This window comes from Mastigoproctus giganteus, chromosome 5 (genome assembly GCF_048544385.1).
Source record: "Mastigoproctus giganteus isolate SK-2022 chromosome 5, ASM4854438v1, whole genome shotgun sequence".
NCBI classification, from domain to species: domain Eukaryota; kingdom Metazoa; phylum Arthropoda; class Arachnida; order Uropygi; family Thelyphonidae; genus Mastigoproctus; species Mastigoproctus giganteus.
The window spans coordinates 206084773-206111332 of record NC_143579.1 but is presented as its reverse complement, the minus strand read 5'-3'; the positions used below and the strand labels follow the sequence as shown (position 1 = coordinate 206111332).

General features: G+C 34.8%; 1 protein-coding gene across 3 annotated transcripts in view; it reads right to left on the bottom strand.

The window, feature by feature from the left end:
* The window catches only part of LOC150086031 (uncharacterized), a 371398-nt gene that overhangs the window by 140077 nt on the left and 204761 nt on the right, over positions 1 to 26560 (bottom strand). For all 3 annotated transcript variants that reach the window (XM_090374340.1, XM_090374341.1, XM_090374342.1), the window contains exons 12-13: positions 17408 to 17650; positions 7665 to 7898 (exon numbers count right to left, since the gene is read on the bottom strand). In XM_090374340.1, coding sequence (XP_090230466.1) covers positions 7665 to 7898; positions 17408 to 17650 — 477 coding nt within the window. The remainder of the gene's footprint in view (positions 1 to 7664; positions 7899 to 17407; positions 17651 to 26560) is intronic.

The following is a 26560-nucleotide window of genomic DNA, read 5'->3' as shown; positions in this document are numbered from 1 at the left end:
GAAATATGAAGAATGGATAGGCAGAATTAAATTAAGAATGTATTTGGCAGTGATGCAGCACAGTGGCCCAGCTACCCACCCAGTACAATATAGGAATAAAATGGCCAGAATCTATATGGACTCTGCAAAGGACATTAGTTCATATAGTCTAGGGCAGATGATAGCCATCATGCTCACTGTGAAACAGAAGAAACTGCATCTTGCAAGGGCATGTCAGCACCACTTGACCAGACACGTGGAAATCTGTTGCCTGTGAATTCTGTTCCTTCCAACTCTATCATGCTGATGGGCATATCTACACTCGGAGAAAGCAACGTGTGGCCATGGCACTTGCATGCACTGTTGGTGTTTGGTAGGTATTGTTATGGCTTTGGGACTGTTTTCAAGCATGCCCTAGGTCCTTTGATCACCAGTAATCAAAGGCTCAATGGGAGTGCCTCCTTACTATTGTTGCCAACCAAGTGTACATCGCTTCATGATGACAGTGCATCCAGACAACTCTGGTGTCTATCAACAAGAGACAATTGCAATACTACAAGACCAAGCAGGTTGTTAACTGATTTCAGGAACATGACAAAGAATTCTTTATCCTTACATGGCTGCACAGCTCACCCAATCTCAACTCATTTGACCATTTAGGACCTACCGGAAAAAGACAATCAACGCTACAATCAAATCTACCTGACAACAGGCAGGCATTTAGCAGGATTTCTGCTAATTTCCTGCCTAAATGTTCAGAGATGCCACATCCAATTTGGATGTAGCATCTCTGAACTTGCCAAAGGAATCAAAGTAGGTGCTCTAAAGTAAAAAATATTGCTGATTATCTGGATGGAAAGTTATGAATATTTTATTCCACCAGGAAAAAATATTGAATTAGGGTTTTAAAATGTTTTGTCAAGTTGTTTTTTATATTAACTCAGGTAAAACCAATTATCTGGATGGAAAGTTATGAATATTTTATTCCACCAGGAAAAAATATTGAATTAGGGTTTTAAAATGTTTTGTCAAGTTGTTTTTTATATTAACTCAGGTAAAACCAAAAATAAATTTTGAATATAACACTAATTTTATTTCCCCTTTTGATTCTGAGAGCTGGAATGCAAGGGGAAGACAGCAAAAATAATGCTAGATTGCAAATGGTTAATAACCAAATCATCACAAATGGCATTAAGTAGTGAATATTTTAATGTGCCTTCTATACATGTAATTTGTTAAATAAAAAGCATTAAGATTCTTAGCAAAGCTTATTATCATTTTATAATAAGCACTTTCATGCTTATTATAAAAAGCATGAAATATGTCAATTAAAGGAAAAGTAGGATTGTTTAACCTGAAGATTGAAAAAAATTTTTTCCCAAAAGTCATTTAAACATCATAGTAATTTTATATTTTAGCCACAACTAAAATGTGTTGATTTACAAAATAGAATCCAAGCCAAATTAAAATGGAGATTAGTGTTTTTATGCATCCAAAAAGAGGCTTGGTTAGTGATGGTGTGCTATTTTGAATCATCCTGAAAATAACTGGTGCCATTCACCAAACATGCAGGACTCCACTCCTTGTTGTCAAATTGGCATCAATGGTGCATCAACTTCACACACTTTTCTGGCCAAATTACAATGGCAGCAACATCACATCAGTTACAGTATCGCATGCCCAGGGAGGAAATCAATCATACGCTCTGGCCTAAAAGTTTGGAATCAGTGTATGACAGCAGTTTTCATAAATTTACAAAGCGTTTTAAGATTTTCCATTAAGCATTGAAAAATTTACAGCAAAAAACCAGAAATGATTAATATTAACAAATGTACTTATTTTTCTTATCAAAATATCCTTCACGAGATTTTATCACTGCCCTATACAGACATATTCTGGCGATTAATTTTATACGTGTCTTCACTAACATCATTCTGAGTGATTTGCAAGTTTCCATAAATTTTGTGAAGATGGCCAGATTTCATAGACTTGACAAGATCAGGGATTCCCAAAGTGGTCGATAGCGAGCCCTGGAGTCTTTTTGGCAAGTCTGAGGGGTCTTTAGTTCCTAATAAAGCCACTGGGGGGGGGTCAGTAAGATTATTTTAGGGGTCTTTAAAGAAACTATTTCCTCACAAAGATAATTCTAGAAATCTAGAATTAGTATACGAAACAAGTTGTTAACTCAGGCAGTCAGCAAAGTGGCCTAGGATAGAATCACACTATTAACACCTCATGTGAGGTTACATGGAAACAAGGCAAACGTCAAAAGAAAATTTCATATGGTGTGAGTTTTCTGTCACGCTGACAGAAGAAAATAGAGGAAATGATAATAGAAACATGTCCAGTCAAATAGACACTCAAAGATAGCCAAAGAAGGAAAACACACCAACAGTATTTCAATTTACAAATTCAGAGGAGGAACAAGTCAATCATTTCAGTTTGTACAACTCAATTTCTAACAAGTTCAATTTTTAGCATTGTGAAGTTTTGTTTTGGTATTAAATTTAATTTAAAAAAAAAAAAATTGTTTTGTATTGTGACCAAATAAATCCTTATTCCAAATTAAACTTACAGTATTTCAACTTTTCTTAAACATACAACTAATTTTCCCTACCATTGACTGAATTTCAAAATTGTGTATTGTGCCTTTGTATGTCATCCTTAATTAGATTATATTGAAAATTAAATTCTACTTTATTCATCATTAAGTACATCTTAAAACGATTTATCTTCTTCTAAGTCCTGCAGTAAATGATGGAATTCACCCCTTTCTGCTCTCTTCCCGTTTATGTCGTGTATCCATTTGCTTACTCTCCTTTTGTTTTCTTGGCCAGGGCTACATTAACGCTACAGCCAAACTGGCCATGGCCAGGGGCCTCATTTTCAGTGTAAATATTTTCTGAAGTAGTGATAATAAATTGAAAGTATACTAAAGGAGCCCCAAAATTAAAATAGCTGGTGGCCTATTTCATCCTTAATCCGCCTCTGTTCTCAGCTATAAGAAAATCATTTTCTAAACTTCAAAATCTGAAGAAGAGGATTCATTTCAATGGCAATTCATTTCGCTTCAGCTTTCCCCAAACGTAGTGTGGTAGTAATGTCTCCCCTATGATGGACTTCACAATTTACACTGAACAATGTTTACATTCAAATGGCAATGGGGGGGGTTCTCCCTCCTCCATGTGATACAACATGTGGTGAAAAATCACTGTGCCCTTGAAAACAAATTGTTTTTATTTAGTGTCCAAACAGATTTTCGTTCTAGAGGTCGTCCTCAGTTTTCGTTTTACTGTCATTGCTGTAGTCAAACTTCAGTGCTATTTCTAGTGTCAATAGATATTGTTGTTCTGCAGTGTTTGGGAGTGGATTATTCATTTTGTTTTAATAGTTTCTTATTAAAATTATTTTAGTAAGAGTTTGAGTTGTGTTGAAATAATTTCTTACAGAAAACTCCTACTGATCATGTCTGACGCAAAAAATAAGTGCCGTCAATATTTGGTAGAATATTTAAATTTCTGGTTTGTGCCTTCTCCTAGTAATGAAACAAAACCAATGTGTCTTGTGTGAGAAAACATTTAGTAATGATGCTATGAAACCTTCAAAAATGAAAGAACATTTAAAAAAAAAAAAAAGCATAATGATAAAAGCGACAAAGACCTTAAATATTTCAAGACAATTAAGGAAAATTTTTAAATTGTACAACGCTTAAGCCCTTTATAAAATCATCTGCAGTATCGGCAGCCAGTGGTGGACTACAAGCATCATATGATATTGCTCTCCTAATTGCAAAGAAAGGAAAGCCGCATACTCTTTGTGAAGAAATAATTCTACCCTCTATAAAAATAGCAATAGTCAGTTATGAAAAAGGATGCTAATCCAGTTTTAAGAAGTATTCCGCTTAGTAATAATACAGTGCAACGGAGGATTGCTGAGATGGCAAATGATGTCCAAACAACAGTAAATTCAGAGCTGAAAGAGGTTTGTTTGCTATGCAATTAGACGAGTTCAACATTTGAAAGTGTAAATATTTTAATGTCATTTGTATGGTATTACAGTACGAGTAAAAAAGCAGTAACTGATGAATTCCTTTTTGCCAAATCTTTAAAAACTGATTCCAAAGGTGAAACAATTTTTAGATGCGTGCAAGAGTATTTTGAAAAGTACAACTTTCCCTTTTTGGTAATATAACTGCAATTGATGGGGCTCCACCTATGGTTGGTAAGTACAGAGGATTTTTAGCTTTAGCTAAAAAATAAAATCCTAAAATATAAATAGTATACATTGTGTTTTACACAGACAACACCTTGTTGCAAAAAGCATAAGTGAAGGATTGCATGCTGCTTTGCAAATTTGTTTTAAGGTAATAAATAAAATAAAAGCAAATGCTCTTAACAGCCGACTGTTTGCTATGCTATATGAAAAAAAATAATAAATAAATAAAAAAATAACCAATTGCTCCTTCATACAGAAGTAAGATGGTTGTCAAAAGGTAACTGCTTGCAAAACTTTCACTCAGTGGTGGAATTTCTGTCCAAGAACAATCAATCATTTGCTGATAAATTTAGTCAGTGTAAAAACCACCTCCTTTATACCATGCTAATATACTTTCAAAATTCAATGAAGCACAAAAAAAAAAAAAAAAAAAAAAAAAACTGTAAGATAGACATTACAATTATACAGTTGTACAATTATTTTGGGATTTCAAGAAGTTAATGCTTTTCAAAACTTCACTGGGTTGTAGAAATTTTCACTTCTTTTCAAGTATGTCTTCTTTAGAACAAGCCGAAGGAAATTTTTCAGATGCCGACATATTTATTTATGTAGCTCCTCGAACGCTTAAGAGGATTTTAAAAATAGATTATGTCTCCATTTCAAGCAGAGGGTGATAGGGATGATTTGGATCTGTATTTGCAAGAGGATTTTATTCAAATGAAGATGGACCTATAAACTAAAGGAAGCTTCATTTTTCTGGAGTGCACTCCAGAAAAATGAAGCAATCCCAGATTATGATGGAACCTCCACCATTGCTTGACTGTAGACACCATACAATGGGGCACTATTTTTATTTCAGTTGATTGTCTCACATCTCCATGCTTGGATTTCAAAATTTCAAATTTTTTATCTTCCACACAGTAGATTTTAGTTGTTCAATGTTTATGGCTTTAGCACAAGCCAACCAGTGAACTAAAGAGTGGAAAAATATGTGGCCATGAATTCCTGGTTATTTGATGCAAAGTTTTAGTGGATGTAGATATGGGAGCTTCTCTGTTCCTACTGGACTCAGCTCAGATATCAGGTGCAGTAAGTCATGCAATGAGTTTAGAAATCAATGTTATCTAGTGCATCCGTTGTTAAGTGCAGTCATCCTGATCGTGGTTTCACCTTCAAACTGCCAGTCTCCTTGAATCGTCAAATGGTAGTTTATACTCCTTTAAACGAAATGCCTACTTTTTTGCCTATACTTCCCACAGAATACCTTACTTTATAATAGCACTTCTTTTTTCAATACTCAGTTCCTTATTTCATGCCATGTTTATCATGAAACATGCAAAAACTTACATCAAATCCTCTTTCTGAATGGTGGCTGTTCAATTTTAAGTTACAGCTCTTACACCTCAATATATATATAACTGTAAAACACTCTAGAATAACCTATAATCTTCTGTAATACTGAAACAATACTTCATTTTCTGCGATATTCTAGGATCATCTACGATGTTCAGGAATCTTCTATCTACCACATTAAGGAGTCTTCTACAACTCTGGAATAATCTCGAATATTCTATAAATTTCTTAAATATTATTTAGATGATTTTTTATACATAATAGAAAATACTTTATGAATGCCTGCAAAAATTTCAAGAATAGAACCGATCACTTGTGAAATCTTAGAAGGCAATATGATTATTACTTTCTATGGGAAGAAATTTACTATTATTTGTTTCATTTCCACAATGTGATCAATAATTTGAAGGTCCATATTTAATACTGAAGTTGTAAATCCATTGGTTTAAAACATAGGATGCCAAATTTGATCTTAAACATTTATGAAAGTATACGTTCAATTGCAATACGTTCTATCATTAATATATATTTTAATCACCACACATACTGTTATTTGTTTGATGTTTGCAAATGAAATAACTAGATTATATACTTTTAATTTATATATAAAAAAGATAAAGTCCATACTCCTGTAAAGTGTAGAAATAAAAAATAAATGAGCATTACTGTTTATCATATTTTTCAAAAAAGTTTAACTAATCCTTTTAACCTGTGAAGGTCGACAGCATTCAGGGGCCACGTTTTACATGCCAGGTATAAAATATAGTAAATAAAATCTCCTGTTTAATTCAAGAATGACCACATACGGCAACAGGAATTTACAAGAACTTTGCCATACTTATCAACCAAGTGGTCCACATAGCTAGGTACACAGTGCATTGATTAGAAATTGTACTGATTAATTTATGTGATATTTATTTTGGCTATTAGATTATGACAATTTTTAATACTGATGCTTATCTGTAATTTTGAATTTGATTGATTTTCAAACAAATTCATTGTGAATTCTAATATATATTATAATAGGCCCAAATTTAATAATGAAATTGAAAGTAAATAGGGCTAATGTAGACATTCCTTTGCTTATACACCACACTTGTGGCATTATGCTTAAACAAATACTTTGCAAATTATAATTTATATTATATACAAAGTTGCTGAATTTTGTATGAGCAACCCCTTCCCTATATGCATACTTGATTACCCTATATGCACAAGCCCAAGACAGTTGATGGTTTGCTATAGACATGTGCATATGCACTATCAGACACAAATGGCTGTTGACTAAAAACTGAATTATGCACATATCAAAATCCAAGGACACATAGTACTGTTTTCACCGAGAGAGCGAAAACAATACTGGAAGTACTTGAACCCCGACAGACTTGCATATTAATTAATGATGCTGTTACGTGGTATTTACATATATTAACATTCTGTACTCATTTGTCCAGGACAAAAATCCAGCACAATGTGCTAGGTGTAAACACACGTTTAAACATGCATATGCTCAAACACGCATACAAACCCCAATTGGATGATATTGAAATTTTGATTAAGCTGAATAATGATTACAAATTGAGGACAACAGAAGCAGTGACCATAGTCAAATGTAAATCACAGCACTCACATGCTGAATACCAGTCATCAACTTTTCTGGAATCTGGTGTTTAGACAAAATTAAGTTCAGCGACTAACCATCACAGGCTCATGTGACCATTCATGTGACATTAAAAATCTCTTCTTGCATTATCCTTAAATGGTGAATGACAGTTAGGATGTCAATTGTGTTTTGCTCTTCTCACCATTTTTATTTTAAGTTATCTTTTCTCCATCCCCCTTTTTAAATGATAAACGTTACACTCTTTAGTGACATACACTTCATGGAGATACTTTTCCTGCTTTCATCTTTCATTTTCCATTCTTTTCATAGTTTCAACTTTCCACATGGAACTTTAAATAAACAGAATTAAGAGGTAAACTAATTGTGTAGAGATGTTCATTTATGGTTGTTATTTGGATAATTAGAAGTGTTTTAGGTTATGATACTTTAACTAGAAAAAAAAAATAATAATACATAATTTTAATAAGAAATAAATTTTTTAATAAGTGGTTACCTAGAGGTGAAGGTATTCGACCTTGGAGGGTCTGCCCAATAGATTCATTAGGAAGAGGGGACTGACGAGGACTGATTCCTCCAGTCACTGATGGAATTCCAAGTGGATTTAATTCTTGGGAAGAAGGAGGACGGTGCTGAATCAAGGGTGGTACTGGAGGTGGCTGACTGTGATGTTGCTGCTGTTTTATTAGGGAATTCAGCAACTCTCTCTGCCGTTGTTGCTGGAGTAAAGCTGGAAAAAAAATTAAATAAATAATAAAATAAAAAAAAATCCATGGAATTCAATAAGAAAAAAAAAACAAACGTAATCTTGCTCAGTCCCTTGTATAAATAAATGCAAAAATATAACTTTTGTTTCACTTGAGTAATTGATGTACTTCCCCTTCTTCCCATAATGAAGAAAGTTGAAAATAATGTCATCATAAGATGCCATTATGATGACATTATTACGACATTAAAGAAGGTTGGCAGGGTTGTTAGCATGCTACTGCAGGAGGATATAGAAAAGTTGGGCAGATGGGCTAAGTGGTAACTGAAGTTTAACAGTGAAAAATGTAAAGTGCTGCACATGGGTAGTAGTAACCCCAGAGAAATATACCAACTGTGGGATACTACACTCAGGGTAGTTGACAATGAACAAGACCTGCAGGTAAATTTACAGTCAGATATGAAGTTTTCTGATCAGTGCAGACAGGCTGCCAGAGTAGGTCATGGGGTCTCTTAATGATATACAGGAATTTTGCTAGTAGGAATAAGGAGGTGATTATCCCCTTGTATAAGACAGTGATCAGGCTGCACCTTGAATACTGCATACAGGTCTGGAGGCCTCATTTTAGGAAATGATGTAGAGCTGCTAGAATGAGTACAGAGAAGAGCAATGGGATTAGTGAGTGGAACTAAGGGTTACTGTTACCAAGAAAGCCTTAAGTTCTGCAAATTGTAGCATCTGCAGACCACGCACCTCTGAGGGGAACTGAATGAAATGTACAAGGCCTTGAATGGTTTGAGCAGGCTCATTGCTGATGGGATTCTTCCTCTTGCTCAGATTACAAATCTGAGGGGGGGGGGGGGCATAAATTCAAATTGAGGAAAGATAGTTGTTGAATAAATTTGTGGAAATTTGCCTTCCAGCCAGCAGGTGGTTGGTTGCTGGAACAAACTTCTATCAGCTGTTGTGGAATGACTCATCACCAAACATACTTCATAATGTGTACATTTTCACAGTTGGTGTCACTGCTTGAACTTTTACGCCAACTTTTGGAGTGATTGGATGGGGAAAACGAGAAGTGTTTTTTTTTTTTTTTTTTTTTAAGCTGATATCTTGTCCAAGTTGTTTCTTGATTATTTATAAGAATATGAATCCACTTTTCAATTTCTACTCCTTCAATGATTACATCTCTTTCTGTGGCATACTTGTTCATCGTTACTTTTGTTTGTTTTTGGTAGTTGTTGGCGCATCAGCTTCTGTGGCCATAATGCACCTACCAAGGTTTTTGCAGTACTTTGATCCAAGCCCGAGGCGGGATTCGAACCCGCAACCTTTAGGTTGCCAGACAGGCACTTTACCCAACCGGCTAGCCCGGTCGGCATTTTTGTTTTAACTATATTCATCTTTAGTCTGAAATCCTTACGAACTCCGTATAACTCATTAAGATTCCTATAAAATTTTATAATTGGCTCTTTTAGAAAGATTTATTGAGCCAATCCAAATTTAATTAAAATCAGAGCAATATAAATCTAGCAACATAGGATATCCATATACGAAAAATTGTAGCTGAAACACTAGATATTATGTTTGTTGCTGCATGTACAGCAACAATGTTCTCAGTTCATGCATGAAAGCCATTGCTTGTTTTTTTTTTTTTTTTTTTTTATAAATCATGAATTATTACTATTTGCTAATGCACCTCAAATGTAAAGCAATACGTACAGTAACTAACTTTATAAAATAGTCATCTTAAACCCATTCCTCCTCTTTCAGTAAACATCTCCAGAACTGCTCTATTTCTTATTTTCTGTTCTTTTTCCATTTTGATCTATGTCCATGATTTCAAAAAGTTTGACTTCTCTTCACCATTCTATTTAGCTTAGCATTAATTAAGGGGATAGATATGGAAATAGCTAGTTATTCTAATCTGATGTCATGTTGTATAGAGTGAAAAACAAACTTTAGAAACACTGGTGGAACTGCTGTATCAGTGTTTGTAATGAACACATTTCCACTGTCTGTCAGGCATATGAAAGTTTATTACTAGTTACTGGTGGTACTATTGTCAAGGGAATTTCAGTAGGCAGGTGAAGGTCAATTTGATAGCTGCTATCCCTCTTATTTTCACATAATTCATATTACTGGCTTCTTGTAAGGAAGAAGTTTCTCAGATCAACAGCTTGTTGATGAGAAGGGGTGGAATAATTAAAGAATGAATTGCAGAATAGCTAGTGAATGCTGTTTTAGATGCTCATTTTCACTCTTGATTATAGCTTCTGTGCTTCTTGATAAATAATATTTAGTTCAGTTTTTTATTTTTGTCCATCTTTTTCTTGATTCCACTGTCTCCACATTTTGAAATATGTGGCATGTTTACCTCTGTAATTCATGCGTGTTGGCTTTGGGGCTTATACTTCTGCAGGCTGTTTTGAAATGCCCATATTTCTGATATTTTAAGAATCTTAGAGATTTTGGAATATATGCTTTCATACAAAACAATTTATGTATCCAGCTTCAATATTTACGACAGAAGTCACCAATTAGCTGCCATGGTCCGCATCCAGACCACAGAAAAATTTTGTGGACACGAGGTAAATGAACTAAATCATTAATTTAAATATGCAGTCGGACCACTATTTAATGAACTTCTTCATAACAAAATTCTCTGTTTAGCAAATCTTTTTAAATTTCCCTTGGTAATCACATTTAAAAGTTTCTATAGAACAAAGAAAATGACCATAAAACAAACGCATTGCGAGAGAGTTAACTGGGTACGCATTGTTCGCACTGATGGCCTTAGACAATCATAAACCACAAATTAAAGTTAAAGGGATTTATTAAAAATTAAAGGAATTAAAGTTAAATGAGAGTTAAAGGGATTATGTTCTGCAATTCAGTGCTACCTGTATCTATAGTAATTACACAAATATCACCTAATATTTATTAGACGATTTATTAATTTTATTTTGATTTCAAGCATGCAGCCTGCGATAAGATATTTTTTTCTAATAAGGACCTCAATGAAAACTAATTGGTGACCCCCCCCGACTTAGGAGATTGAGGTACATTATATACAAAGCTGGTTAAGACTATTTCCTTCTAGTTGTATCAAAATACATAGAACTATCACTTCTTAGTCTTGCAGTGCAGCACAAATTTCTTCTTCTGAATGTAAGTTCTGTTCAAGAATAAGTCCTCTTGATTTATTCTACGTTGTACAGACTTGTAAAGATATAGTAGTATATCACTTCTATGCTGCTCTGGAAGGGGGTGGGGGGCCATTCCTTTCACTTTAGTGGCATTTCACTTGCCCCATTACATGGAGACAAGTGCAATGTCACTAAGTAAAGAGCTTAAAACAAACAACAACAAAAGAAAAATAATTTACTTTCTGATTAGTTACTCTAACTTTTTCTTTCTTTTTTTTTTTTTTTTAACTATTTTGTCGAACAATAAACTTGTGAAAGATTAGAAGTAACAATAATAATAAATCACTGAAAGTTTGGATGAAGAGAAATTTAGTGGTGTAAATTATCAGCTATATTGAAGTTCAAATTTTACAAAAAAAAGTAAACCTAGATTATAAGAGAAACAGCATTACTTTTATATAATCAAATTATGTTTGCACTAAAAAAAAAAGTCATTCTTTTACATTATATACTATACTTTTCACTCTCTAAAATCAACTTAGAATGTGTACACTAAGTTATTGCAAGAAGAAGTGGGACAGTCTTAGACTATATAATCTTAAACTACCCAGCCAGTTTGCAACAATGACAGACTCAATTGTTAAAAGTTTAGAAAAATGCTATTGCTATTTACTTTACAGAATAATTAAAGTGAACCAGTTGTTAAAAAAAAAAAAAAAAAAAAAAAAAAAAATTGGGAGAATCATCATCATTATGATTACAGAATAATCAAAGTGAACCAGGTGTTTAAAAAAAAAAAAAAAAAAAATTGAGAATACCACTGGCTATATATATTACACAAACAAAATTAGATCATGTGATGCATGGTGTTAACACTAATGAATAAATTTCCACACTTATTAGAATAAATTTTGCAAGGAAAACACATTAGAATGAATTTGGCACCTCCACCTTTCCAACCCTTGGTTTTAATGGAAAGATTTCAGATCCCCAAAAACATATCTATTTTATTTTCAATGGGCTTAGATCCTAGTATTGATTCACATTTTGAAAATAGCATATCCCATCCTTAAAAATTGCACATTAATAGTATTAAACATTTAATTAAGACAGACAAATAATATAACTGCTGATACTTACCTATAGTATTTAAGACTGATAAAATTAAATCTGTATTAGAAAATTGATTATTATAGCTTATCAAAATGGTGGACACACACACACACTATTTTAATTTAAGTACACATTTTATAAAACATTTCTGAATTTAAAATAAACACAATTTCATGAGTTTTACAATGAATTATATGTAAGAGTTAAGAATTATCTTACATACATATTTACTTTTGCATTCTTTACTGATTTTTTGCACATTTTGGTGCATCTGTCATACATTTCTTATTTACCTTTATCCATCAACTGAAACTACATGTTTAATACTCATGATTCTATATTACATTTAACACACACACACACACACACACACACACACACACACACACACACACACACACACACACACACACACACACACACACACCTGTCAACTTTCATATAGAGACTGAGCTACTATAGCTGGAATGGTTTAGAACCGAATTCTAGCAAAATGGCATTACCAGACTTTTCTTCTAAATTAATGATGATTAATTCATGTCCTCCACAGACAAGTTCTTTGAGTAGACTGGGGTTCAAGCCCCTGACTGCTATATACGGTTGATCTGCCAAACCGCACTGGACCAGCATGACAGTTGATGATCCATTTCCCTCAAAGTGAATTGTTGAGGAGGCTTCCATCCTGCAGTGGGTTGATAATGGCTGCAGATTTATTTATAATTCATGTCATGGTGTAGAAAGTGAGTTATACAGATCATGATGACATGCAATAAACTGTATCTGGAGGTTTTTTGCTGTTTATTTATTATTATTTTTTTTTCATTCTGTTCAATTATGTAGTATTGGCTAATGCAAAAATCTTTGTTTTATGACTTGATTGAAATTATAGTAAAATCTCATTAATACACTCGTTTCATACAAAGTACTCATTTATACGAAGCACATACCATTCCTCTGCGAAAGGATAGGCTTTTCTATGTAAATATATTCGTTTATTACAAAATTTGGTTAATACGTATTAAAGTTTGTTTTCATCCCGTCAGAAATAAATATTGTTATTTTGTACGTTTAATACAAATCCTAGCACAGTTGTCCTATTATCACCCAGTTCCCTGCTTCCTGAAGGGACGGCACTGACTTGTTAGAATTTACTTTTGTGTACACAAAACTAGTTTATGGCAGCTACAACCTAAGTGCACTCTGAAAAACATCATTGTGAAAGATGGGATGTTAAATTAACAAAAGAATAAAAACAGTTTTTCTAAGTTGTTTACATACACTCCCTCGCTCTCCATGGGAAAAGGCTGCTTCAAAAAAGTATTTTGCCACAGTATAATCTATTTTTTGTGCCATTTTATCTGAGCTAATGTCTTTTTTTGGAACTTGTGTCTTTAAATTAATTTAAAGTCTGTTTATATTAAATCTCATCTAGTAGTGTTATGGCGATGAAACGTAAATCGACGGAATTAAATCTGGACATTAAACTGAAAATTATACAAGAGGCTGATAGGATGGAATGAAGCAAAACAGACATTGCAAAGAAATGCAATATCCCTCTACCTACTTTATCTACAATACTGAAAAAGCGAAAAAAACTTTAAGTGCACGATACTGGAGCAGTGATAAAAAAATAGGAAATGAATTCCTGGTTCAAAACATGAGGAGCTTGAAATAAAATTTTGAGTGGTACCAACAAATGTGTGCATGTAATTTGCCAATATCTGGTCCTGCCAACCTTTGTATCGTCTGCAAACTTTGACATTAAGCCTCATATACCTTCATCAATATCATTAATAAATACAGAAAACAACAATGGAACCCTGGGGGACTCCACTAATAACATTAGCCCAAAAAGAGCAGTGTCCATTGATTACCACTCTGTCTTGTCCCACTCAACTACAGCAGCATTTTGCCCTTAATGTCCAGTAGTCTTCCATGTGCGACAGTATCAGAAACTTTCCTAAGATCCAAGTATATGATATCAAAATTATTTTTTGTATTCAGTTCTTTTATGACCACATCATAGTGTCCAATCAAACTGTTCAGACAAGACTTCCCCTTAACAAACCAATACTGTCCAAACTTTAACCGAAGTGTTGTCTAGATGATCCTGCAGTGCTTCTTTAACCAGTGTTTCCTTTAATTTCCCCAGAACAGAAGTTAACCTTAAAAGGTCTTTAATTACTTCTGCCATTCTTTGATCCTCCTTTGTGAATTGTGGTCATATTTGCATATCTCCAGTCTATGGATACCTCCCTTGAGTCCAAGGAAGCTCTCATAATTATGGCTAAAGTTTGCTAACTTCCTTTGCTGCTTTCTTTAATAAAACTGGATAGATCCCATCCACCCCAGGTGCACTCCACTTCCTCTCAGTTATTAAAAAATCATTTAACTCATTACCATACTTTAATACACCTCTGGTATTCCCCTCCCTCAATAACTCCTCATGCGTATTTGTAGATGCAAAATACTCATTCAGTTTGTTAGCAACCTGAGCAGGATCATCAACAGTTGAACCATCGATATCAAGTGGACCAATCTGATTCATCCCCTTCCTTCTAGTATTTACATATGTAAAGAACTCTTTGCTGTTTTTCTTTGCACCCTTTGTCAAAGATTTCTTGTAATCTGTATTTGCCTTGTCTAACCTGCTTTGTGACTTGATTACAGACCAGCTTATATCTTTCATAGGATTCTGTGTCATTAGTTCATTTGACATCTATTTAGGTCTAAACCTTGAACAATATTTCTTAATTGGTATGAAAAGCCTAGTAGCTTCCAAGATTAATTCTTTGAATGCTTCTCATTTAGAAATTGCTGTTGGTAACATTATTAGTTGGTCGCCCTGTATAGAACAAAATCCCCTTTGGAGTCAAACTGATGTTGCAATGCACTGATTCCAGCTAACCAGTGTTTTCCTGGATGCATCCACTGCAGCAATGATGTCACTGTTGATGGGAAAATGGATGTCAGTTAGAAATTTTTTTTCAAATTAGGAATACGTGAAAGTCCAATTGTACTAGATCTGATTAATATGTGGAATGGTCCAAGATTTCAGAGTTGCATCCATGCAATACAGCCGTGGTAATGAGACTTGTAACAGGGAAGCTGTCCTGGTGGAACAAGACTCCTTTGCTTCAATGCCAATTCACCAAAATGTCACTCATCATTCATGTATACTTCTGGAGTGATGAACATTGCAGGTTGTCATAACCATGGAATTGGAAGGGGCATCCTTCCTTACCATATCCTCAAGGATTGAATTTGACATTAGTTTCTCTTTTCCAAAATATTGGAAAACTAAACAATGACTACTTTTGTCCATCTTTCCTGAATGAGGAACCATTGCAAAACCCTTGTTGACCTCGGGACCTGTAATTAAAAAATAAAATTCACTGAAACTGGATGAAACTTGGTGGGTTACCATTTGAAGTGTTAAAATTTTAACACTACACCACTACTCTTTCATACTCAGATCATTAACTTTTCAAACACCCCTGGTACAGAATGTTTTTCAAAGTTTAGCAAACCTTGGCAGAAATGGGTCCTTAACTTTTTTTTTTTTTTTTTTTTTTTTTAAGAGAAGCAAGATGCACAAGTTTTCTAAGGGATTCACAACTAAAGCAAATGACTACTTTCCTGCTTTTGGGTTGCAGTTTTATTTTGCTAAAGCTCAAGCTTTGTCTTATTTTGTTTATCTCTATAGGGAGAATTGATCTAAATGATCAAAAGGGAGTAGAACAAGAAAACTAATTTTATTTCTGATGAATAAGTTGATGAAGCTGAATGTGATATACTCTGTTTAATTTTTGGAGCATCAAGAAATCTATTTTGGCCAATTTGTTTTTTTCTTGTGATCATTTGAAAAGGAGTATTATTCCTGTTCCACGTTTGTTCTCAGTTACTGAAGACGGATAAAACAATTTTTCATGCTTTGTTGTTGCATATGTGCATGTATTTTTTTGTCAGGCCTTTCATTAAGATTTTTAATCCACTCAACAGAATCTTGTTTAACTCAAAGTTTCGTTAATTTATAAATGGAATTAGAAAAATTAATGAATTAATTACATAAATTTAATTATTATTAATTAAATGCTTCCAATGAGAAACTTATTTCATCTGTTTTTCTGGACACTGCTCTATTTCTTCAATGTTCTATTTCTTCACTGAACTGATGGCCTTACTTCATCAGGGAGTATGGCTATCAAAGATCTTACTTTTGAACTTCTGCTTTTCCTACTAACAGTTATTTCATCATGAATTATGGCATTAAGGTTACTAGCTCTTGTATGTCCCAAGATGGCCCCCTTTGTCTGCACTGTTATTTTCAATGATTTTCTTAAAGGCAAAAGAGGCAGGTAATTTGTTTTTATTACTTTTCATCCCCTTCTCAAAGTGGTAGTTAAACATTATCTAATATGAAAAAAAACTTAATACTTTCTTGTTATACTCTATCTTTTATCATCTGGTTTCCTTGTTTATGTTTCAATTTAGTAGAGTTTCTAGGAAGTGGATATCCAAAAATACCCCAGTAATACAATTAGTTGAATATTCCAACAGAATAGGAGAATGCTATTATGTTTCTCTCATTTTACTAGTTATTTAGATTCTTATTTATTTAAATCAAAAGGAGTAGTGTTACCTGCCTTTTTTTCCAATACCACTCTTACATTTGACATGGAATCACCATGGACTACTTTTGTATGAGGTAGAAATCATGGGGACCCTAAAAATATTAAGCTACAAGCAAATATATTAATAACTATTTTTAAGGACATGTACTCATATTTAACATGTGTAGTATGTGTTAGGTTGTTATAAGTAAACCCGTATCTCCCACTGCTGTTAATGGAATTTGACTATCACAAAAAAAGGTAGTTTTACTGTCATCCCATGAACAACTTTTATCAGAAAATCATAAAGGGCATGAGAACACCAGAAATAGAAGGCAAGCATGCAAACGACTCAGCACAGATGAGTTGAATGTCAGAGATTCAGACATAATTATACCATTATGTATACTTATGTGGTTTGTTTTAGAAATTGAATTAATGCATAGTGTTGCCTTAATTCAATTTAAAAAGAAAATTGATTTCCATTACCATTAACTATTTCAAATAGAACAATGTGAAATTTCAAAAACTGAAGATAAACAGTCAAGTTTGCTGTCCTCGGTGAATTTTAGTGCTCGCACATCTGAACTAATGCTGGTGTCTTCATGTATACATACCACACAGGCTATATCTATATTTTAGCTGCCAAGTTACTTACTTGCTAATGTCTGGTCATTATGGTTACCAAAGGAACCAATGCCGGGGTGATGCTGACTGCTCTGGTTTGCATTAATAGATGAATTGAGGGAAGAAGTACCAGATGGCTGAGTTCCCAATAATTTTGCCAGCATATCTACTGTAACACCTTGAACACCTTGCTGCTGCCTCTGTTGTTGGGAATGTTGCATTAACTGAGAGAAAATATCAGTTGTGCCAATCTGATGGTGCTGTCTCCCTAAGTCTGAACAGAAAAATGTATTTTATTAATTTATTTTGAATGCCTACCACATTTTTTTCACTTAAAAAAAAAAAAAAAATTACTGTCTTAAAAATTCAAGTTATCAGGGAAAAATTAACTTTAATATAGTATCATTCACAATCTGTCCACATACTGTTTGCAAGTGAACAATTATGAATACATATCTCAAAGAAAACATACGTTCACGCTGATGTTGTAAACTTGAATTCAAGTTTTAGGTACAGGCATTTCATGATTTATGCAAAAGGTTTGTCCATGAAGTGCTGCATAAATTAATTCTCTGCAAAGGGCAGCAAAAAAGGGGCACAGGGATAAGCTCAAGAGTGATACACTTTAGTTTATTCACATAAAATACATGCCAAATTAGTATCAAAATTTATTTTTTATTATATCAGAGGTAAAGGGAAGAGTTTTTGCTTTCGTAGAAGTGACTACAGTAGTCTCAGACAGTTTTTAAATTCTGTACAGCGGGACTAACTTATGTTACCAACAGCAAATTCTAAATGGGAAGCATTAAAGGAAGTAATGTGTAAGCTACTAGGCTTTTCATACCAATTAAGAAATACTGTTCAAGGTTTAGGCCTAAATGGATGTCAGATTAACTAATGAGACTCATGACTAGGGTTGCCAAATTTCTATGACTGGATTAAAGGACACTCAAAAATAATTAATGCTACCACTCAACTCACTCCATCCCCCTCCCACCCCAAAAAAAAGGAAAATTGAATGATTTTTTAGATAATAATTAAACATTCTGTTTATATTTTTTTAGATTTTGGTTTAAAAATTATAGTTTTCATATTGACTATAAATATTTGCAAATTTTAGTTTAATTTAGAATTAAAAATATTTAATGGTAAAACCATGGCTTTCTTTCTATTGATATTTAAGGATAATGAATGATATGGATGATATGAAAAACATGAATTGATCCAAATATTTTAATCCAAGTTTAGTGCATTAATTGACATCAAGCTAAAGTAATTTTAGGTAGGTAAAAAAGAAAAAAAATCTTACTGGTTTAGCTAGAAATCATTCACATTGAACAAATTTTGTACTACTTCAAGCAGCCTTAAAAACTTTAGCATCATTTCTAATTTTCTCAGAAAAATCTAAACAATTATCTATAAAATTGAAGTAGATCCTTAGTTTGCTTTTTATGAGTAAAACTGAACATCTATTTCACCAATCCCTCCACTTCGATCGAGTTCATTACACTAAAAATCCTTTCTGAATTTGCTGAAGTCCCAGACACTGAAAAAACACACAGAATGACCCTGAAAATATTTGAAATTTTAAATCAACAATTTTTAAATTAAATGCCATTGACTCTAAGTACTCTAACAAGTTTAAATTTTTCAGAGGTTGACACAGTTTCATAATTTGTTTTCAGTAGCAAAACCATATCAAATAAATCATTCATATCCAACTTGAGTTTTTCTATTAATTTAAAATATTCTGCTACTTCAACCAATGAGTCTTAGGACAACCAGTTTTAAAACTTAATTTGCCAAGTCTCAAAAACAGTATTTTCATTTAAAGTTTCAAAAAAGGGGTATTTTCATTAAAATAAATTTCTTTCCTGAATATTTCAATGCATCATTACAAAATCCTTTGAAATCATTTATTACTGTAATTTTAACTACAGGGTCTAATTTCTTAAAATTGCTGATGAACTTGATACCCAAAAAAATTCTTGATCAAGATGATTCTTCAGTGAATTTTTTAGATCATTCATTATATAAAATGAATCACTGGCACATGTTTTATTCTTTTCAAGCTATATTGCTTTGCAAATTATTTCAATCCCACACATATTGAGAAAAGAAAATATAATTCTTTAATTATAGACCTCTGTTGAATTTTCGTTGATTTAAGGGATTTTTAAAAACCTGTTTGGAACAGTCTTTTGGTTTGCTTACAAAATAAAGGCTCAAAGCCTTCCACGAAAGCAAAATTTGTTGTTTACATGGTTGTAAAGAAAGACATCTAGTTGGTATATGTCTTAATTTCCTGAAACTCTGTTTTCGCAAACCCACGAAATTCTTTAAGGTTATCCCTTTTAGCTGAAACAGAAAAATGACCATATATTTTCAAGACAATATTTTATATAAAAATATCTAAATTACCGAAAGCATAGTTAGCTAAATTACAAAATGTGAGCATAGTAGTTTTCTTTAATTATGTCTCCATTTAATTTCTTAAAATTTTGGAATAAGAATTTATTAATCACAAAATTACAATTTTCATTGTCTGCATTGAAACTAGATACCCTTTGCCAATCCAATCCTAAATTACTCTGAATTTTTTTTAGACAATCAAAAATTCCATCTGCACTTTCATCCGCATTTTCAAAAAAATCAACTAAATAGTTTGTAGGAACATATTCTTTGCTGAAGTACTGAATTGACAAAGGAAAGAAACATTTTCATATTGTTTCAATTAGAAGCATCAATCTGTAAACAATAAAATGGTGGATCATGTTTTAATCATCCAAAACAATTTGCAATGCTTTTTTACCTAAAACATTACAAAAAATGGCACAATATTTTTTGTGCAATTTTGGAATCATTGTAAAGTTTAGAGTTTCATTTCATACTACAATCTAATGATTTAAGAATGGTGATGCTTAATTGAATGATAAATATCAGTTATTTCAGCTGCAGTAACTAAATCCTATTCTTTTGTATTCTTTTTCACAAGAAACCTATCAAGAAGATTTGAAGAATTTGCTGATTTTTGAGCCAATTTATGAGCTTGAATCTTTATGCTGAGGTATCTTCTATACATTTATGCATAGGAGATACCTCGCCTCATGAGAATAATTTGTTGAAGCTAGCCATTCATATGCTTGCTCCCAATTTTTGTTATAAGAACAAAGCCTCTTCTTTTTTGGGGGGGAAAATTCCATTTTTGATAGCTAAAAAATAAAACGTTATCAAAATACGTTTGTATATAATATGAAATAAGTAGTTGCCTATAACTGTATAAATGAAATAGATAAATGTTTCTTTGTAAAGTTATAGGAAAAACAGTTTAAACAAAGCCAATGAACCCCATATTATAAAAAAAAAGTGATTTTTCTGATACCTATGATTTTATTAATTATCTATCAGTCGCTAGGCTGTAATCAAGTCACAAAAAAGTTTAGGCAAGCGAAGGCAGATTAAAAGAAATCTTTCGCAAAGGATGCTAAGAAAAACAGCAAGAACTTCTTTAGTTATATAAACCCTAGAAGGAAGGGGATGAATGAGATTGGTGTATTTGATATCAATGGTTTGAGTGTTGATGATCCTGCACAGATTGAGGATACAGCTCTAAAACGGTGTTTGCAGGCTGGTTGCTACTAAGCACACCGGACTGAACCTATGGGCAACTCTTTAGGAGACTTCCGGATCAGCTAGTGTATAATCTTGCTACCTCTACTCTGCCAGAGTGACTGGAGGGAGTACGAGTAGTGTGTACGACTGCTTCAAATGTTTTCATTTGAAGCAGTCTTTCTGTACGTTTGGCATTTTCTGTCTCGACCAGAATATCACCTGATTTTTGTCGCTTAACATTTTTTGGCGTTCCAGCCACTTTCTAAACAGCAACAGTTTTCCTAATGGCTGTTCTGTCATAGAATGAAAGACAAAAAGACAAAAAAAATGTAGGTGCATTAAGCGATGTGACTTTTTTTTTTTTTGCCTTTTAGTTGCAATAGTCTCACTGTCCTCATTTTTCCAACTCAAAGCAGTCAGATCTTTGGGATCCGTGGTTGAAATGTTTGGGTCTTTCATGTTTGCTTCTTTTGGTGCCAGGAGTGAGAGCTTTTCCTCCTAGTTTTCCAGCCCTGCCATGGGGAGGCAGGAGCGGTGCCACCTAGTGACCAAGCGGAAGTAGGTACCTGCGAGGTTATCTGATTAAGGTGTATAAGGCCTTGAATGGGTTGAGTAGGCTGAATTCTGATGGGATTCTTCCTCTTGTTCATATTACAAACCAGAGAGGGGCATAAATTCAAACTGAAGACAGACTGTTATAGAATAGATGTACAGAAATTTTCCTTTAGCCATCAGGTTATTGAATGCTGTAACAAACGTTGTTTTTGAGGGTTTTTTTTTTTTTTTTTTTTATGTGAACCCCAAACACGAGAGGTATTAGGACCTATAGTACTTAGTACCGCGCTTGGGTTTGAGGTTAAGAAGACGAAAGAAGATATTTGTTGACATTGGACTTGAACTTCTGTAGATTGTAATTTTCAGGAAATACGTATGAAGGAAGGTTGTTCCAGAAAACGGCAGTTGAATGAATAAATGAGGAAGATGAAAAGTTGGTTCTGTGGGTTTGAAGTTGGACAGTAAATGGATGTTGGCTGGTGGCGGCACGTGTTCAGACTGTTTTGAAAGAGAGAGCAGGAATTATAGAAGCCAATTCAGAAGAACAGTGCCCATGGAAGTATCTGTAGAAGAGGCATGCAGCAGAAACAGTGCGTCTATGAGAGAGCGGGTGGAGAGACTCTGTTAGAGATGAATCATTAATTAACCTAACTTCCCTCTTCTGAATGGAATCAAGAAGCCGGAGAGAGGTTTTGGGGGCACCACCCCAGATATGGGAACAATATTCCATGGCAGGGCGAATTTGCGATTTATACAGAGTGAGCAGCTGTTTGGAAGAAAAGTAACGCCGAGAGCGAAAGAGAAAACCAAGTTTTTTAGATGCAGAGGAAGCAATATTTGTAATGTGCTTGTGCCAAGAGAGATTAGAAGTCAGGGTAATCCCCAAAAGAGATATATCATTTTGCCTAGAAATCGGAGTGTCACTAAAGATAAGCATAGGAGTAGAAGAATCCTTTTTGCGAGATATAAGACAAGACTGAGTTTTAGAAGGGTTGAAATCAACTAAGTTGTCTTTGCCCCACTGGAGAATTACCTGAAGATCGGCATTTAAGGAATTAGTAGCAGATTTTCGAAAAGTTGAAGCTGATTGAGCAGGACAAGGTTTCTCAAAATGGAAAGTTGAATGCAATGTGCTATCATCGGCAAAACTATGGATAGGATTTCCAGTCAATGGAAGAAGGTCATTGATATACAAGAGGAAAAGAGTGGGGGAAAGAACTGAACCTTGGGGGACACCGGCATTAGTGGAGAAGTTAGAAGACAGAGAGCCATCTACCATCACCCTCAGTGAGCGATCAGAGAGAAAACTGGATAACCAATTACTAAAAACAGTTGGCAAACCATAAGATGGAAGCTTGTTTAGAAGACCTTTATGCCAAACACGATCAAAAGCCTTTGAGATGTCAAGAGCAACTACTTGTGTTTCACCGAACCTTTCCATTGAATTAGTCCATAAATGGGTAACATAAGCCAGAATATCTCCAGTGGATTGACATTGACGGAATCCATACTGGTGATCGTTGATCAGACGGAAGGTTTCTAGGTAGTTTAAGAGTTGGCGGTTAATTGATTTCTCCATTACTTTAGAAAGAGTAGAAGTAATTGCAATGGGACGATAATTGGATGGGAGGGATTTGTCACCCTTTTTAGGAACTGGCTGGATATGAGCAAATTTCCAAGCAGAAGGAAAAACACCTTTGGAATAAGAAAGTGAAAAAAGGCGGCAAAGAATAGGAGTAGGTTCAGGAGCACAGGTTTTGAGAACAAGTGGAGAAATACCATCAGGACCTGGAGCTTTCTTAGCATCAAGATTCATCAAAATCCTTCTGATATCCTTTTGACGGAAGACCACAGGAGGCATTGAATGGAGCGTGTTGGAAATGGTGGGAGGTGTTTTACCAAGATCATTAATACATGAGCTGGAAGAAAAATGGGATGCTAGAAGGTCAGCTTTATCCTTGGCTGAAGTGGCAACAGAACCATCTGGTTTGGACAGAGGTGGGAGTAAAGATGGGCAAAAGTTGCAGCCAATAGCTTTGGCAAGAGACCAGAATGCTCGGCTACCATTAGGGCAAGAAGCAAGTTTTCTACTCTTAGCCTGTTCAAACTCTAGTTTGGACTGGTTAATAACTGCTTTACAACTGTTGCGAGCTTTGGTGTAGGCAGAAAATGAAACTGAAGAATTAGAAACAAGCCAATTACGATATGCAACATTCTTCTCTTGGACAGCCTTAGCACATTTATTGGAAAACCAAGGTTTAGATAAAGGACGAGATTTTAAAGTGGAGTGTGGGATAAAGGATTCCATTCCTGCAAGAATAATTTCACTGACACGATCTGAGCAAACGTTGACATCAGAAGTTTTGAAACAGTAATCCGACCAAGGAAAAGAAGAAAAGAAGTCTCGCAGGTCATCCCATTTTGCATTCTTGTAATGCCAAACAACACGTGGTTGGGAATAGCCATGAGATAAAGGTTCCATTGGAGAAGAGACAATCACCAAGTTGTGATCTGAAGTGCCTAAAGGACCTCTCACTTCGACCGTGTACTTAGAAGGGTTGTTTGTGAGAAAAAGATCAAGCGTATTGGCTGTATGATTAGGATTGTCCGGTATTCTTGTAGGTAAATGAACAATCTGTGCTAGGTCATTAGTAATTGCAAAAGCCTCAGCATCTCGACCTGCTGGGTCGGTGTGACTAGAAAACGGAAGCCAGCTGGAGTTGTGAACATTAAAATCACCAAGGAAAATTACTTCACTGTTAGGAAAGTTGGACTGGAGAAAGTCAAGTTGCAAAGAGAGGAAGTCAAAGAGCTCCAAGTGATTAGTGGAGTTGGGAGAACGGTAGAGACAACAGATGAATTTGACACAATGAGGTAGAGAGATTTTAAGCCAGAGAAGATCAAAGAGAGGAGATTCCAAATTGCCAAGTCTCTGACAGGGATATCAGAACGGACATTTGCACAAGTACCACCTTTGAGGCGAAAGGAATCATACAGCGAATAATTTGGGCATCTGAGATGAGCAGTAGATGAATCAACCGATAACTGAGATTCTGTCAGAAAAAGTACATGGGGTTTGGCAGACTGCAAGTGGAAATGGACATCGTTGAGATTAGAATTGAGACCACGTATATTTGTGAAATGAATTAGGAAGTCCTTGGGAGGTTTAGATCTTTTCGCAGATAAGCTTGCTCTATTAGTTTGACAATTCATGGTGTATTCAATAGTAAGGAAAAGTAGGTGGGACATGCTGTATGAAGTAATGAAATTTTTGGATATGGCGTACATGTGGTAAGAATATACCCAGATCCTTGACATAACGTGGCCTCGACAATGCTCCCCGCATACACACTACTCGGACTCCCTCCAGTCACTATCTGGAAGAGTAGAGGCAGCAAGATTATACACTAGCTAATCCGGAAGCTTCCTAGAGAGTTACCAATAGGTTCAGTCCGGTGTACTAACTAGCGGCCGGCCTGCGAACACCGTTTTAGAGCTGTACCCTCGAAATGTAAGGAATATTGGATCTCGCCACGACGTTCATCATAACCTCAAAAGTCATCAATCATACTGCATGTTGGAAGAGATAGGGAAAGGTTGACCGGAACTTAGCTCTAGAGACTAAACATGGGTTCCACGATTTCAAGCCTCCAATAAGCAAAGTGGTGGTATTTCACCGGTTGATGAGAGTCATCTACCACCTAGTACTGCCTGGTAACATAGAGGGGCGGCGTTCCTCCATGTGGTGTGGGCACCACACCTCGACCCCTGCTTACGTTGGTTCACACCTGGGTGGTCACCCACCATGTACTTGTGCATGGAGGTTATACCCAGGATTACTAACAGTCCCACCATCGTGAAGGTGCAAGCAGAGGATTTGGCTGTCACAGACCGTCCGGACTTCGCCGAAATTGGGTCCACTTGACTTGAGCGTCACCCGAATATCAGTTTCATCAGCGTTTTAGACTCCCAGATAGCAAGTATAGCTTGTCTGGCATATCTGAGAGAATGTCTGTGACAACCTCAAGGACCAAATTTTTTTTGGTCCTTGAGGTTGTCATTTATTTTTTTGGCTAATGCTAGAAAATTCATTATTCATAATCAGGTGCATAAGGATGAAAGCCATCAGCTCTTAAGGTGACCTTATGCAACCCCACCACATTGCATTTTTTTATCATACAAAAACAGGATCTTCCAAGGCAATAATGAACAGTGTTTTTGGGTCCACACCTGCACAAGGAACACAGTAAAGATATTACCCATCTTGATTGGGCTCCAAATTCGTGTGACATCCATCCAACTCAACATCTGTTCTGAAATTGAAAGTGAGGCATATGGATATGCAACCATCATCTACTCCGACATTGTAGAATGTCTTGCAGGCTGCAAATCCTCCCTACAGGCATTTAGTGGAGTTAATGCCTGGGTGAATAGTAGCTGTTATCTATGCAAATGGTGGCCCAACACAGTATTAAATAGGTGGTCATAATTCAGTGATCATTTAAGTGTATATTTAAACAACAGCACTTGAGGATGGAACATACATTCAAAAGTACTGTCAACAGATTTTACTGTCAACAAAAGTGTTTATTTTTATAATACAGATGCTTTTGTCGCCAAAATGTCTAGATTCATGCTAATAATACTTCTGCATTTAAAAAAATTAATCCTATTATTTTAATAAAAATCAGAAGCTATAAAGTAAAAAGCTATCGTGGCAGTGTTAGATGGGTTGGAAAACTGCTAGCTTGGGGGCTACACAGGCTAATAGTTTAACTAAAGCCGCAGACAAAGGTGAAAATGATTCTTGCAGCAGGCTGGAAAGCACGGTGCCTGGGATTTCAGGCCTTGCTGTGGGTCATCATGGAACAAATGAATGCATGGGCCGTGTTATGGTAATTAAGAATTATGTTATGTTATGGTAATTAAGAATAAGAACAAATGTATGCATACTAGCACATACACTAATGCTAGGAGCATTGTAAATAAATTTGATGAATTTGAAGTACTGATTAAG